Raw genomic sequence first — 14,202 nt, forward strand, 5'->3', positions numbered from 1 at the left:
CAAAGATATACAAATGGGACCTAATGAAACTTCAAAGCTTTTGCACAGCAAAGGAAACCATAAACAAGACCAAAAGACAACCCTCAGAATGGGAGAAAATATTTGCAAATGAAGCAAGTGACAAAGGATTAATCTGCAAAATTTATAAACAGCTCATGCAGCTCAATAGCAAAAAAACAAACAACCCAATCCAAAAATAGGCAGAAGAGTTAAATAGGCATTTCTCCAAAGAAGATATACAGACTGCCAACAAACACATGAAAGAATGCTCAACATCATTAATCATTAGAGAAATGCAAATCAAAACTACAGTGAGATATCATCTCACACCAGTCAGAATGGCCATCATCAAGAAATCTAGAAACAATAAATGCTGGAGAGGGTGTGGAGAAAAGGGAACACTCTTGCACTGCTGGTGGGAATGTGAATTGGTACAGCCACTATGGAGAACAGTATGGAGGTTCCTTAAAAAACTAAAAATAGAACTACCATATGACCCAGCAATCCCACTAATAGGCATATACCCTGAGAAAACCATAATTCAAAAAGAGACATGTACCAAAATGTTCATTGCAGCTCTATTCACAATAGCCCGGAGCTGGAAACAACCTAAATGTCCATCATCGCATGAATGGATAAAGAAGATGTGGCACATATATACAATGGAATATTACTCAGCCATAAAAAGAAACGAAACTGAGCTATTTGTAATGAGGTGGATAGACCTAGAGTCTGTCATACAGAGTGAAGTAAGTCAGAAAGAGAAAGACAAATACCGTATGCTAACACATATATATGGAATTTTTTTAAAAAATGTCATGAAGAACCTAGGGATAAAACAGGAATAAAGACACAGACCTACTTGAGAATGGACTTGAGGATATGGGGAGGGGGAAGGGTAAGCTGTGACAAAGTGAAAGAGAGGCATGGACATATATACACTACCAAACGTAAGGTAGATAGATAGTGGGAAGTAGCTGCAGAGCACAGGGATATTCAGCTCGGTGCTTTGTGACTGCCTGGAGGGGTGGGATGGGGAGGGTGGGAGGGAGGGAGACACAGGAGGGAAGGGATGAGGGAACAGATGTATATGTATGACTGATTCACTTTGTTATAAAGCAGAAACTAATAAAAAAATTACTAACACACACACACACACACACACACAAAAGACTTACTATAAAGTTACAATAATGAAGACAGTATGTTATTGGTGAAAGAATAGACAAACAGACTAATGGAACATAATAAAAGCCCAGATAGTCCCATATAAATATAGTCAACTGATCTTTAAGAAAGGAGCAAAGACAATACAATGGAGAAAAGATAATCTTTTCAACAAATAGTACTAGAAAAACTGGGCACCCACACGTGAAAAAATGGATCTAGACACAGACCTTACACACTTCACAAAAATTAACTCAAAATGGATCACATCTAAATGTAAAATACAAATATATAAAACTCCTAGAAGATAACATAGGAGAAAAATCTAGATTATTTTGGGTTTGGTGATGATTTTCTAGATACAATCCATGAAAGAAAGAATTGATAAGCTGGACTTCATTAAAATTAAAAATTTCTGCTGGGCAGAAGATGCTTTCAAAAGAATGAAAATACAAGCTTCAGACTGAGAAGAAATATTTGCAAAAGACATATCTGATAATGGACTGTCCTCTAAAATATATAAAGAACTCTTATAACTCAACAAGAAAATACACAACTCTTTTAAAAAATGGGCCAAAACCTCAACAGACACCTCACCAATTAAAATATACAGATGGCAAATAAGCATATGAAAGGAAAATTTAAGGGAAATGGAAATGAAATAACAGTGAGATACTACTATGTACCCATTAGAATAGCCAAACCCCAAACAGTGACAACATCAAAAGCTGGTGAGAATATGGAGCTGCAGGAGCACTCATTCATAGCTGGTGGGGATGTAAAATGGTACAGCCACTTTGGAAGATAGTTTAGTAGTTTCTTACAAAACTAAGCACACTTTTATCATACAATCCAGCAATTGTGTTTCTTGGTACTATCCAAATTAGTTGAAAACTTATGCTCACATAAAAACCTGCAAACATACTGTTTGAGGGAATGTAAAATGGTACAGCTACCATGAAAAAAGAGTATGACAGTTCCTCAAAAAATTAAACATAGAATTACCATATAATACAGCAATTCCACTCTGGGTGTATAATCAAAGAATTGAAATTAGGGTCTTGAAGAGATATTTGTACATCCATGTTCACAGCAGCATGATAATAGCTAAAATGTGGAAGCAATCCAAGTGTCCATCAATGAATGAATGGATAAGCAAAATGTGGTATATACATATAATGGAATATTACAGCAGTCAGCCTTAAAAAGCAAGGAAATTCGCAATATACTATACCATGGATGAATCTTGAAGACATTATGCTAAATGAAATAAGCCAGTCACAAAAGGACAAATGCTGTATGATTATACTTATATAAGATACTTCGGATGGTGATTGCCAGGAGCTGAGGGGAGGGGAAAAAGGATAGTTATTGTTTAATGGGTAGTTTTGGTTTTACAAGATGAAAAGCATTCTGGAGATGAACGGTGGTAATGGCTGCAAAATATTATGAACGTATTAAATACTGAACTGTACACTTAAAAATGGTTAAGGTGGTAAATTCTATGTTAAGTGTATTTTACTACAATAAAAAAATTGGGAAAAAAACCCTAAAAAAAAAATGGCCACATAAGCTACTGAATGCAAAGAGCATCACTTCATCACAGAGTGCTTCACTGAAATTGTACATAAAAATCATCCTGATTTGTAGCATTTGCTGATTTTCATGGTGTAAGGACAAAGAAGGGTATGAAATTTTATCTTTAAATTATTCAAGTATCTTTGTCAACTATATCAGGCAAAGTTACTGTTGTAAATTCTATCTTAAAATAAAAATAGCATATTCATTTCTTTCTGAAGTATGCTTTCAGAAAGCAATCGTATCACTCCCATTCTTACAAATAGGCCTCAATTCCTGTATCTTAACTAGACTGCAATACCAACAGAGTAGCATTAGGCATGATAGGATTATAGTCATAGAAAATTCAGAGACCCAGTGTTTGCTCATAATGGTTATTTCTTGATTCATATAGTCTTTTCCTTCATTTAGCTATTTGGCTAAACCTCCAGTTTTCCCTGTTGTGAAAAAAAAAAAAAATATATATATATATATATTTGTGTGTGTGTGTGTGTGTGTTACGCGGGCCTCTCACTGTTGTGGCCTCTCCCGTTTCAGAGCACAGGCTCCGGACACGCAGGCTCAGCGGCCATGGCTCACGGGCCCAGCCGCTCCGCGGCACGTGGGATCTTCCCGGACGGGGGCATGAACCTGCGTCCCCTGCATCGGCAGGCGGACTCTCAACCACTGCGCCACCAGGGAAGCCCTTTTTTTTTTTTTTTTTTTTGTAGAATATTTTTAATAATATGCTTTCAGTTATATATGTGGTGATGTCCTGGTAAACTGGCATTCTGAAAATCAACAGGCAAATAAATGGACAAAAAAGGTCTGATTTATAGCATTTGCCTATTTTCATGTTGTAAATACTGTCACCATGGCCAATTCAAGCTAACAACGTGATGGTCCTGAGTGTGAAGTTGGAAAGAGATATTCAAAACATCTCTTAGGGAGTCGGGCAAGCTGCTTCCAGCAGAACACTGTGATGAATAAATATTGCCTCAAATTTGTGTTTATTCGAATTGTCTATCAAAATATCTAGGGATTTTTTTCAGTAGGTTCCAATATATTTAAGACAATGACAGGGAATAATCTTAACATAATTGAGTTTCAAACAATAACAGGCAACATTTTATTAAACGATGAAACGACAGAAAAATGCTTTCTAAATAACATTTAATTTAGGATAAAAATAAAAGGATAGACTGAGGCTGCTTTATGATAAAAATATTCGTGTTAAGCAATCTAACTGAAAACTTGTAAACTATATCTATGTTAGGTTTTGGAAAATGCAAATGACCACATCGCCTAATTAATGAGTGAAAATTATCATTGTATATCTTGAGAATCAAGCTGTAACCTTTTACTGAAAGAAACATCATTTTATGGCCCATAAGACACATGTGTAAAGTTCATTACTTTAAAATACTTTATGATGTAATGAGGTAAATAGAATAGTACCTAGCACAGGAGTTGGCAATTTTTTTTCTCAAAAGAGTCAGAGAGAATATATATATTTTAGGCTCTGTAGACCATACAGTCTCTGTTGTGAATGCAGTTCTGCTATTGTAGTGGGAAAACACCCATGTTCAATATGTAAATTAATAATCCTGGCTGTGTTCTAATGAAACAATGTTCACAGAAACAGGCAGCAGATGGATTTGGCTTGTGGGTCATCCATAGTTTGCTGACCTGACTTTAGCATGTACTGAATCATGTGATGTTTTTATGGCTCTGATTTCAATATAATTTTTCCTGGTGTTTATGAAACACTAATCCTTTTAATCAAAGTGTTTTTTTAAATATAATATTGCCCCAGTCAGTAAAAAATCTTGACTAATTACTGTTTCTTAAACAAGATATTCCCATAGCAATCCAACTGCCAAAAGGACAATGCAATTGAATATAAAATGAATATAGCTGTGGACATATCTTCCTTTATATTACTCTACCAAAATATCATAATTAACCATAAGTAGAGTTTTTCCTAGACAGTAAAAGAAGAGAAAACTTTCATATCAAATTAAGATATATTTAATATGAGCACATTCATTTTAATTTACTCTGAAATCCTTATTCTTACCTTCTACAAGTTTCCCTGTCTGTTCTGCACTTCCCCCAGGAAGAATGTTGGCGATATAAGCTCCAATTTCTCCGCTATGTCCAGGGATTTCTTTACCACCCACAATTCTAATTCCTAATCCATTACCTGTATTGAAAAATTAGCAAATTATTAGAAATAAGTTAAGAAGAAACAACAGCTATCACAAGTTATAAGGTGCACAAAAAATGGGTTCTGGTATCTAGAAGTTAACTACAATATGAATATTGGAACTGGATACCAATATCAAAAGAACAATATTCTGATTTCAATAATAGTTGATAGGAAAGAGAACTTTCTGAGATCTTGGTCAGATCTATAATGATTAATCTGATATTAACAAATAATTTTTATTTTAGCCATATTCAGTAATATAATAAAGCTCTGTCCATTCTGATCAGATATTTTATAAAAATTTTGAATGAGGATGTTCCCAGTATAAGAAATTCCACAGCATATAATTCATTTATGAAATCAAGGAGCATTTAACTTACTAAAAGATAGTAACAGCTATCATAAATTGAAAAGACACAATCTAAACATATAAATGACTGCAACTGATAAAGTAAAAACACGATCATAACTTATGAATTATTATTCACATTTCAGCCTTAACTCATAAACTAATACTGTTTGTGCATTAATATGGCACTTAGTACAGGGACAATAAAAGCATTCTTGATTGATGAGCAACTGAGTAAACTGTTCCTTATTCCACAGAACAGATTTTTCTGTAATTAGCCACATGGAAGCAAGATGGAGAATGATTATTGTGAGAAATCTGAGACAGAAATAAACTGTTGATATTTTATCTTTTTAAAAAATAATCTAAAAATTAGCTAGTGTTTACAGCACCAGATATATTTTTGTTACAAATGTCAAGATTTTAAAATGAAAGCACTAAAAGAAAGCAGAATTCTCCTTTACTGAAGACACAATTATCACTTTAAAATAAACCATTCCATTCAGTGATTGAAGTGCCATTTTCAACTCTTTCAAAATCTCCAAAATTAAAAGCCAGCTCTTTTCCAAATCCTGTTCCCTTCCTACTTAACTCTTCAAAAACCATCCCTGTAGTCAGCATCAACATAGTCCAAACATTCAACAAGTAGTAGCTGAATTATGGAACCCTTCTTCATTTATCTAGTAGGGATATATTTTGGTAAAATACTGTTTCTTATTTCTAGGTGATGTGATACTTCCAAATGAATTTCATCTTTCCTTTTCTTCCTCCCCCCCTCCTTCCCTTCCATCTTTCTATCCTTGTTTTTCTCCTTTTCTCCCTCTCTTTCCCTAGTACCCCCACCTCCATCCTTACCCCCCAGACCTACTTTTACAACAGAGCAAGTGTTCTGAAAAATGATTTAGCCTCAAAACAAAAACAAAAACAAAACCGAAACAAATTAACTGTGTTCTTCTACAAGGGGTTGTCAAGGGTCAGAGTTAAGTAAGATACTAGCTCTCTCTGGCCCCACTTGTGGAGCTTTTCTGTCACAAGTTTCTTGGTTCAGTGTTACTGTTCTTTGTAGACATTAATTGATGATACAAACTGAACATAACTGGATGAATGAAGACTATCATCTACTATATGATTTTTAGTTTCAATTAAGCCTGGATAGAGACAGTTGATTTCTTAGACATTAGTCTTTAAAGACTCACCAGGACTGATTGTACAGTAAGACAATAGATAGATACTAATAAAGGGTAGAAGATGAAGAAAAGTTATTAGCCACTCTTCATTCAATTAGGCTAGCCTAGTTTTTTTTTTTAGTGTACTAAGACACTTTAGAAATTACAAAATGAGGACTTAAAAATAGCTGGTCATATTTAAAGGGTTATTCCATGGAATTTATCCAAAACAATAAAACTAGATTCTTAATATAAGGTTTGGTTTCACTTTCCATGGTTGAATCACTCACAAGTTGTAGTTCATCACTTATTAAAGATTTCATAAAACCCACACAGATACTGAATTTCTAAGTAGTCAGTATAACCATATCAATTTTAAGACATGGTCAGTCTGAGATCCCAAAAAATTATTCATGAGATTTCCTTAGTGTAAAGCCATAGTTTCAAGACCTTGCCTTATATCAAAATCTATCATAATTTATGCTAGACTATAGTGGAGTATATAGAGTGCTTGTGGCATGGGTCCTACTTTTCTTTTTTTAATTTTTAAATTTTACTTATTTTATTTATTTGGTTTTGCCAGGTCTTAGTTGCGGCAGGCAGGCTCCTTAGTTGCGGCTTGCCAGCTCCTTAGTTGTGGCACATGGGCTCCTTAGCTGCAGCAGGGGGGCTTCTTAGTTGCCGCTCAAGAGCTCCTTAGTTGTGGCTTGCCAGCTCCTTCATTGCAGCTAGTGGGCTCCTTAGTTGCGGCTCGCCAGCTCCTTAGTTGTGGCATGCGAACTCTTAGTTGCGGCATTCATGTGGGATCTAGTTCTCTGAGCAGGGCTCGAACCTTGGCCCCATGCATTGGGAGCGCAGAGTCTTAACCACTGTGCCACCAGGGAAGTCCCACTTATTTCTTTTTAAGCTTAAAAATTAGAATATAAATGTAACTCATAAAAATAATTTCAGCACTATATAATATATGGTGCAGCCATATGCTTAGAATCTACAAAGAGAATTGTTATACCTTGTAAAGGTATAGCTAAAAAGTAGAACTTCAAAATCTATTAATTAACATGTGACTATTTTTAAAAATTTGATTATAGTTCCATTCTGTAGATGACATTGTCTTGAGGATTAAGTAGTTGGGTCCTTCGTGTCATTTGATTTTTAGTGACTGCGTATATTCTAAAACCCTGTAGTAAAGGAGGTGTGATAGGAAATTACAATCATATCTATCTTAATAAAGTAGCATGACACAGTAATTATTTAATTTTGTAAAATACAGTTTCATGCTAGTGAATTCAAAACTTTCTAAATATACTTTATAAGCTTCAGTGTCTTTGGTAAAATGGGAGTAATACATAGCCATGAAAATACTATGAGAAATGATATTTGATATACAGTTGACCATTGAACAACATGGGGATTAGGGGTGCTGACCCTCTGTGCAGACAAAAATCCTCATATAACTTATAGCAGCCTTCCGTAGACAAGGTTCGTCTGTATACTCAGTTCCATATCCCTGGATTCAACCAACCATGGATTGGGTAGTACCGCAGTATTTACTATTGAAAAAATCTGCATATAAGTGAACCCATGCAGTTCAAACTCTTGTTGTTCAAGGGTCAACTGTATATAGAAACTACTCAGGCATATAGTAAATTTTCAAAAATTACTTTTCCTATTGTTGACGTTGCTATGGTGGCTCCCACTGTTTTTCACGTATACAATAAAGTAGCACAGAAATATTAAAAATCTGTGAAAGAAAAAGCAAGGTAGACAATAACAACCCAGGAAAGATAACATTTTTTGCTTATTTTACAATAGTTGCTTGTATCCTACTTTAGATGTCAGAAGTACGAGTTTAATTTACACAATTTCTAAGAATTTAAATCTGGACATTTTGATTTAACACTTCTATAGTTGTACTTTTTTTTTTTTTTTTTTTTTTTTTTTGCGGTATGTGGGCCTCTCACTGTTGTGGCCTCTCCCGTTGCGGAGCACAGGCTCCGGACGCGCAGGCTCAGCGGCCATGGCTCACGGGCCCAGCCGCTCCATGGCAAGTGGGATCCTCCCGGACCGGGGTACGAAACCGCGTCCCCTGCAACGGCAGGTGGACTCTCAACCACTGCGCCACCAGGGAAGCCCTAGAGTTGTACTTTGATATTTTATGTATTGAATGCAGATAAAATGAACAAAGACACTTCTATAAAGATAAAACACCTCAGCTCAAATCTAAAAACCAGAATGCCAATAAAAGAGTTGATAAACTCAAGAAGCAACATTAATTTTTAACTGAAATGCTTAAATCTAAATGGTCCTTGATAACTGGTATTTATATTATCAGTTTTCAACCTTTACAAATTTTTATCAACATAAACTTATTTTCTTCTCTGCTTCTATTCCATCTAGAAACATTGTTAAAATGCTTCCTCAGTTAGATGCCATGAAAATGCATTGGTCTTGCTCTTGAGTTCACAGTATGGCAGAGTAGAGAGGCCAACAGTTACTATAATGAACACAGGAGCTTTAGGAAAAGAGGTTACAAAAAGTTAGAGTAATTTCACACCATATAAGCATAAATGTGGTTAAGTCTCATAGGGAAATCTGAATTTCTGAAATCCATTAAAATATATAGAAAATATTTATAAAAAAGGAGAAGTTCGATCATAAAAGTAACAAAATCACTAAGAAAAAGTATTACTGTATCTTGATAACCTTAGGATGAACCTTAGGATTTAAATGCATTAGTGACCTTTTTTTTTCTCTTAGAGTCCATATATATGTGTTAGCATATGGTATTTGTTTTTCTCTTTCTGACTTACCTACTAGGGACAAGATGGGAATAAAGACACAGACCTACTAGAGAATGGACTTGAGGACATGGGGAGGGGGAAGGGTAAGCTGTGACAAAGTGAGAGAGTGGCATGGACATATATACACTACCAAGCGTAAAATAGATAGCCAGTGGGAAGCAGCCGCATACCACAGGGAGATCAGCTCCGTGCTTTGTGACCACCTAGAGGGGTGGGATAGGGAGGGTGGGAGGGAGGGAGACACAAGAGGGAAGAGATATGGGAACATATGTATATATATAACTGATTCACTTTGTTATAAAGCAGAAAGTAACACATCATTGTAAAGCAATTAAACTCCAATAAAGATGTTTAATAAATAAATAAATAAATAAATAAATAATAAATAAATGCATTGGTGTTTTCAAGTGTATGTATTTTATAATTATGGGATCAATATACTATTATGTAGTCACTTCTAAAGTTCTGGTCCAAGATGGCAACTGAACTCACCCTGTCTCATGGATACATTGAAATATACAGCTATACATGGAGCAATTCCCACTGGAAAAAATCCAGAAACTAGCTGAGCAACTCCTACATGTGGGGTGAATGAGAGAATACCCACATCAAAACAGGTCCTGGCATACCCTCAACTACTGGGGCTGTTAAGAACAAAGAAGGCAGCTTGTACAATCACAAAGGTTTGATAGACAATCAAGAGTTTGGGCTAGGTGGAATGATAATGTTTATCTCCTACACGAGACCACTCCATCAAGATTGAGAGAGGTGGCTGTTTTATCCAGTGTGCAGAAACCAACACAGAGAGTCAAGGAAAATGAAGAAACAGAGGAATATGTTCCAAATAAAGGAACAAGATAAAAGTCTAGAAACAGACCTTAATGAAATAGAGATAGGTTATTTACTTATAAAAAGTTTAAAATAATGGTCATATAGATGCTCACCATCTTTATGGTAGGAGAACAATGCATGAAGAAAGCATAAATTTCAACAAACAAAATATAAGGACATACCAAACAGAAATTACAGAGCTGAAGAATACAGTAACTGAACTGCAAAATTCATAGGCCAGTTCAACAGCAGACTAGAGAAGTGAAAGAAAGGATCAGTGAACTTGACAGGGCAGTGAAATCCATCCAAGTAGAGGAGTAAAAAGAAAAAAGTATGAAAAAGAATGAAGGTAGATTAAGGGTCTTAAAGGACACCATCAAAATGAAAAGGCAACCTTTGGAATAGGAGAAAATATTTGCAAATATATTTCTGATAAGGTGTTGATATGAAAGTATATATTAATATATAGAGAATTCATACAACTCAATAACAACAACAACAACAAATAAACAGTCTGATTGAAAAAATGGGCAGAAGAAATGTATAGACATTTTTCCAAAGAAGACATACAAATGGCCAACAGGTACACGAAAAGGTGTTCAAAATCACTATTAGGGAAATACAAATCAAAACCACAGTGAGAAGTGACTACACACCTGTTAGAATGGCTTTTACCAAGAAAAAACAACAAGCATTGGTGAGGATGTGGAGAAAAGTGAACGCTTGTGCATCGTTAGTGGGAATGTAAATTGGTACAGCCACTATGAAAAACAGTACGGTAGTTTCTCAAAAAATTTAAAAAAGAACTACCAAATGATCCACGTATCCCACTTCTAGGTATATATCTGAAGGAAATGAAAACAGGATACTGAAGAGATATCTGTACTCCCATGTTCACTACAGCAATACTCACAGTAGCCAAGAAATGGAAACAATATAAGTATCCATTGATGGATGATTGGAAAAAGATGTGGTACATATATACAATAGAATACCGTTCAGCCATGCAAAAGGAAATCCTGCCATTTGGGACAACATGCATGGACCTTGAGGGCGTTATGCTCAGGGATATAAGCCAGACAGAGAAGGACAAATACTGCACGGTATCACTTATATATGGGGAAAAAAAGTCAAACTCATAGAAAGAGAGTGGTTGCCAGAGGTTGGGGATGGGGGAAATAGGGAGAAATTGGTAAAAGCGTATACAGTTTTAGCTATAAGTTGGAAAAGGTCTGACTGGTGACTATAGTTGCTAACACTGTATTTTATTTATTTTTTATTTTTATTTATTTATTTATTTTTTGGCCACACCGTGCAGCACACGGGATCTTAGTTCCCTGACCAGGGATTGAACCCACGCCCCCTGCAGTGAAAGCATGGAATCTTAAATCTGCCAAGAACGTAGAACTTAGTCTCATACACAATGTATTCATAAATCAAATCACCACGATGTACACTTTAAATATCTTATAATTTTATAAGTCCATTATATCTTGACAAAGCTGAAATAAAAAAAATTAAAAAATAAGCTGTGCATAAAATAAACATGAGCACACTAAGGAAAAATCTTCACATTTGCATTTAAATTTGCAGTTTAAATCTACTTTAACTTTACATATTTATTAACATGTTACATTAAAAGCTCTGATATTTTAAAGCCTTACAAAAATGTCATTTCTATTATTAAAATAACATGAAAATATTATGATGTTATAATTAGAGCATTAAGTGTTGACAAAACTAAAATACTTGTCTCATTTCAACACTATCATGTTCTACATCTAAGCATCAAGGAAAAGCAAAATTTTTATCAGTGAACATACTATCTTATGAATAGTAGTCTTTAAATCAATAGAGTTGATTATTCATAATAAAGTTATTACAGGAAGAAGATACACTGTATAGTTTAGTCATGTCATTAGTTGGGCTGAAGAAGAAGAAAGATTGTCTCTATACATATTAATGCTAATGAAGTACTAAGGATAATGAAAAAGTCTCCAAAGGATAGTTCAATTAAATCTATTTTTATAGTTCTCGTTAATTATATTCCTGCATAAGGCTGTGAAAATTTATTTTTACACTCTTGCACTGACTAATGTTATCAATTATCCAAGTAAATATTTATTAAAATAAACCAAATTATACTAGAAGTCCATAATCATTTCCTTTGCATGTCTTATCAAATGGTACATTAATTCATTAATACTTGAATATGAAGACCTAAAGAATATTTCACTATTTGTTTTTTAACTTTACTTACTTTTGCTCATTATAAGAAAATCACTTCTACAAATACAACAAAGTATATCAATTGCCTTATTAGCAATCCATACTTGACTGTTTCCAGAAACATCAAAATGGCAACACCACATTCATGCCAAATACAATCCAACTCTAAGTCTGGGTATGCAAATTAAAAACTCATCTATTCCCATTAGCTTTTCCTAATCCAGCCAACTGCTGTATAACATCCTTTTTCCTAGTCTTAAATATGTAAACATACATGAAGAGTTTGAAGTGAACATCGTATTTCACATTTCCATGAACAAAAGTTCACCACTTGTCTTTTCTATTGTAGTTTGAATAATATTAAGGCAAAAATGTTGCATGGGATTCATAGCATGTATAAAATGCTATTCACACTTACATCATACTGGATGAGATGGGTCCAAATTGGCCTGCCATAGGACTGAAATGGCCATTGGCATGGGAAATAAGGAAGATAAATCATGGATATACATCAGAAGACACTGGTATATTGGATTTGTTGAGCAACACCTTTCAAATGGCAGATGATGTATGTACTGATAAAGTATTTTTACTAAAAGGGCATAGGATTTCCTCTTCCTGAAATGCTTCAGAAATAATTCTCATGAAGAGTAGTTCTCAGGACTTCCACATCATAAATGCACATTTCATTCACACAATAAGATAAGGATTTTTTCTTTATTTTAGCTTATATAAGTCAATTGCAAAGCTACAAGCATAAAGACAAAATCTGAGGGGTTTGCACGATACTCCTATAAAAGGCAATTAAAATAAATGTATTCCCTGGAAACATCATGCTAGTTTTCAAGCAATATTACAAAGCTATAGTAATTGAAAGAGTATGGCATTGGCATAAGAACAGACATAAACTAATGGAACAGAAGAGAGAGCCCAGAAATAAACCCAAACATGGTGAATTACAACAAAGGAGCCAAGAATACACAATGGGGAAAGGACAGGCTCTTCAGTGAATGGCGTTGGGGAAGCTGGACAGCTACACACAAAAGAATGAAATTGGACCATTACCTTACACCATACATAAAAATTAACTCAAAATGGATCAGAGAGTTGAATGAAACCATAAAATTCTTGGAAGAAAACTCATGTGGTAAGCTTCTTGATACTGACCTTGGCGATGATTTTTTGGACTGACACCAAAAGCAAAAGGCAACCAAAATCAAAAATAAATAAGTGGGACTACATCAGACTAAAAGGCGTCTGTACAACAAAGGAAACCATCAATGAAATGAAAAAGCAACCTACTGAATGGGAGAAAATATTTTCAAATCATATAGTTGATAAGGGGTTAATATCCAAAATATATAAAGAATGCATACAACTCAATAACAAAAAAAAAAAAACAATCTGATTGAAAAATGGGCAGAAGACCTGAATAGACATTTTTCCAAAGAGGACATACAGATGGTCAACAGGTACATGAAAAGGCGCTCAAAATCACTAATCATAAGGGAAATGTAAATCACAATGAGATTTCACCTCACACCTGTTACACTGGCTATCATCAAAGACAAGAAATAACAAGTGCTGGTGAGGGCGTGGAGAAAAGGGAACTCTTGTGCACAGTTGGTGGAAATGTAAATTGGTGCAGCCATCATGGAAAACAGTACAGAGGTTCCTCATAAAATTAAAAATTAATAAATTAAACATGATACAGCAACTCCATTTCTGGGTATTTATCTGAAGAAAATGAAAACATTAACTTGAATAGATACATGCACCCCCGTGTTCACTTCAGCATTATTTACAATAGCCAAGATATGGAAACAAACTATATCTTGTCTATTTATAGATGAATGGATAAAGAATGTGTTATATATACACAATGGAATA

General features: G+C 34.7%; 1 protein-coding gene across 1 annotated transcript in view; it reads right to left on the reverse strand.

Moving 5' to 3' along the window:
- PCLO (piccolo presynaptic cytomatrix protein) overlaps positions 1-14,202 on the reverse strand; it is a 387,939-nt gene that overhangs the window by 129,974 nt on the left and 243,763 nt on the right. The window contains 1 exon segment of the mRNA XM_060107659.1: positions 4,805-4,930. Coding sequence (XP_059963642.1) covers positions 4,805-4,930 — 126 coding nt within the window.

Source organism: Mesoplodon densirostris, chromosome 9, assembly GCF_025265405.1.
Source record: "Mesoplodon densirostris isolate mMesDen1 chromosome 9, mMesDen1 primary haplotype, whole genome shotgun sequence".
Taxonomy (NCBI): domain Eukaryota; kingdom Metazoa; phylum Chordata; class Mammalia; order Artiodactyla; family Ziphiidae; genus Mesoplodon; species Mesoplodon densirostris.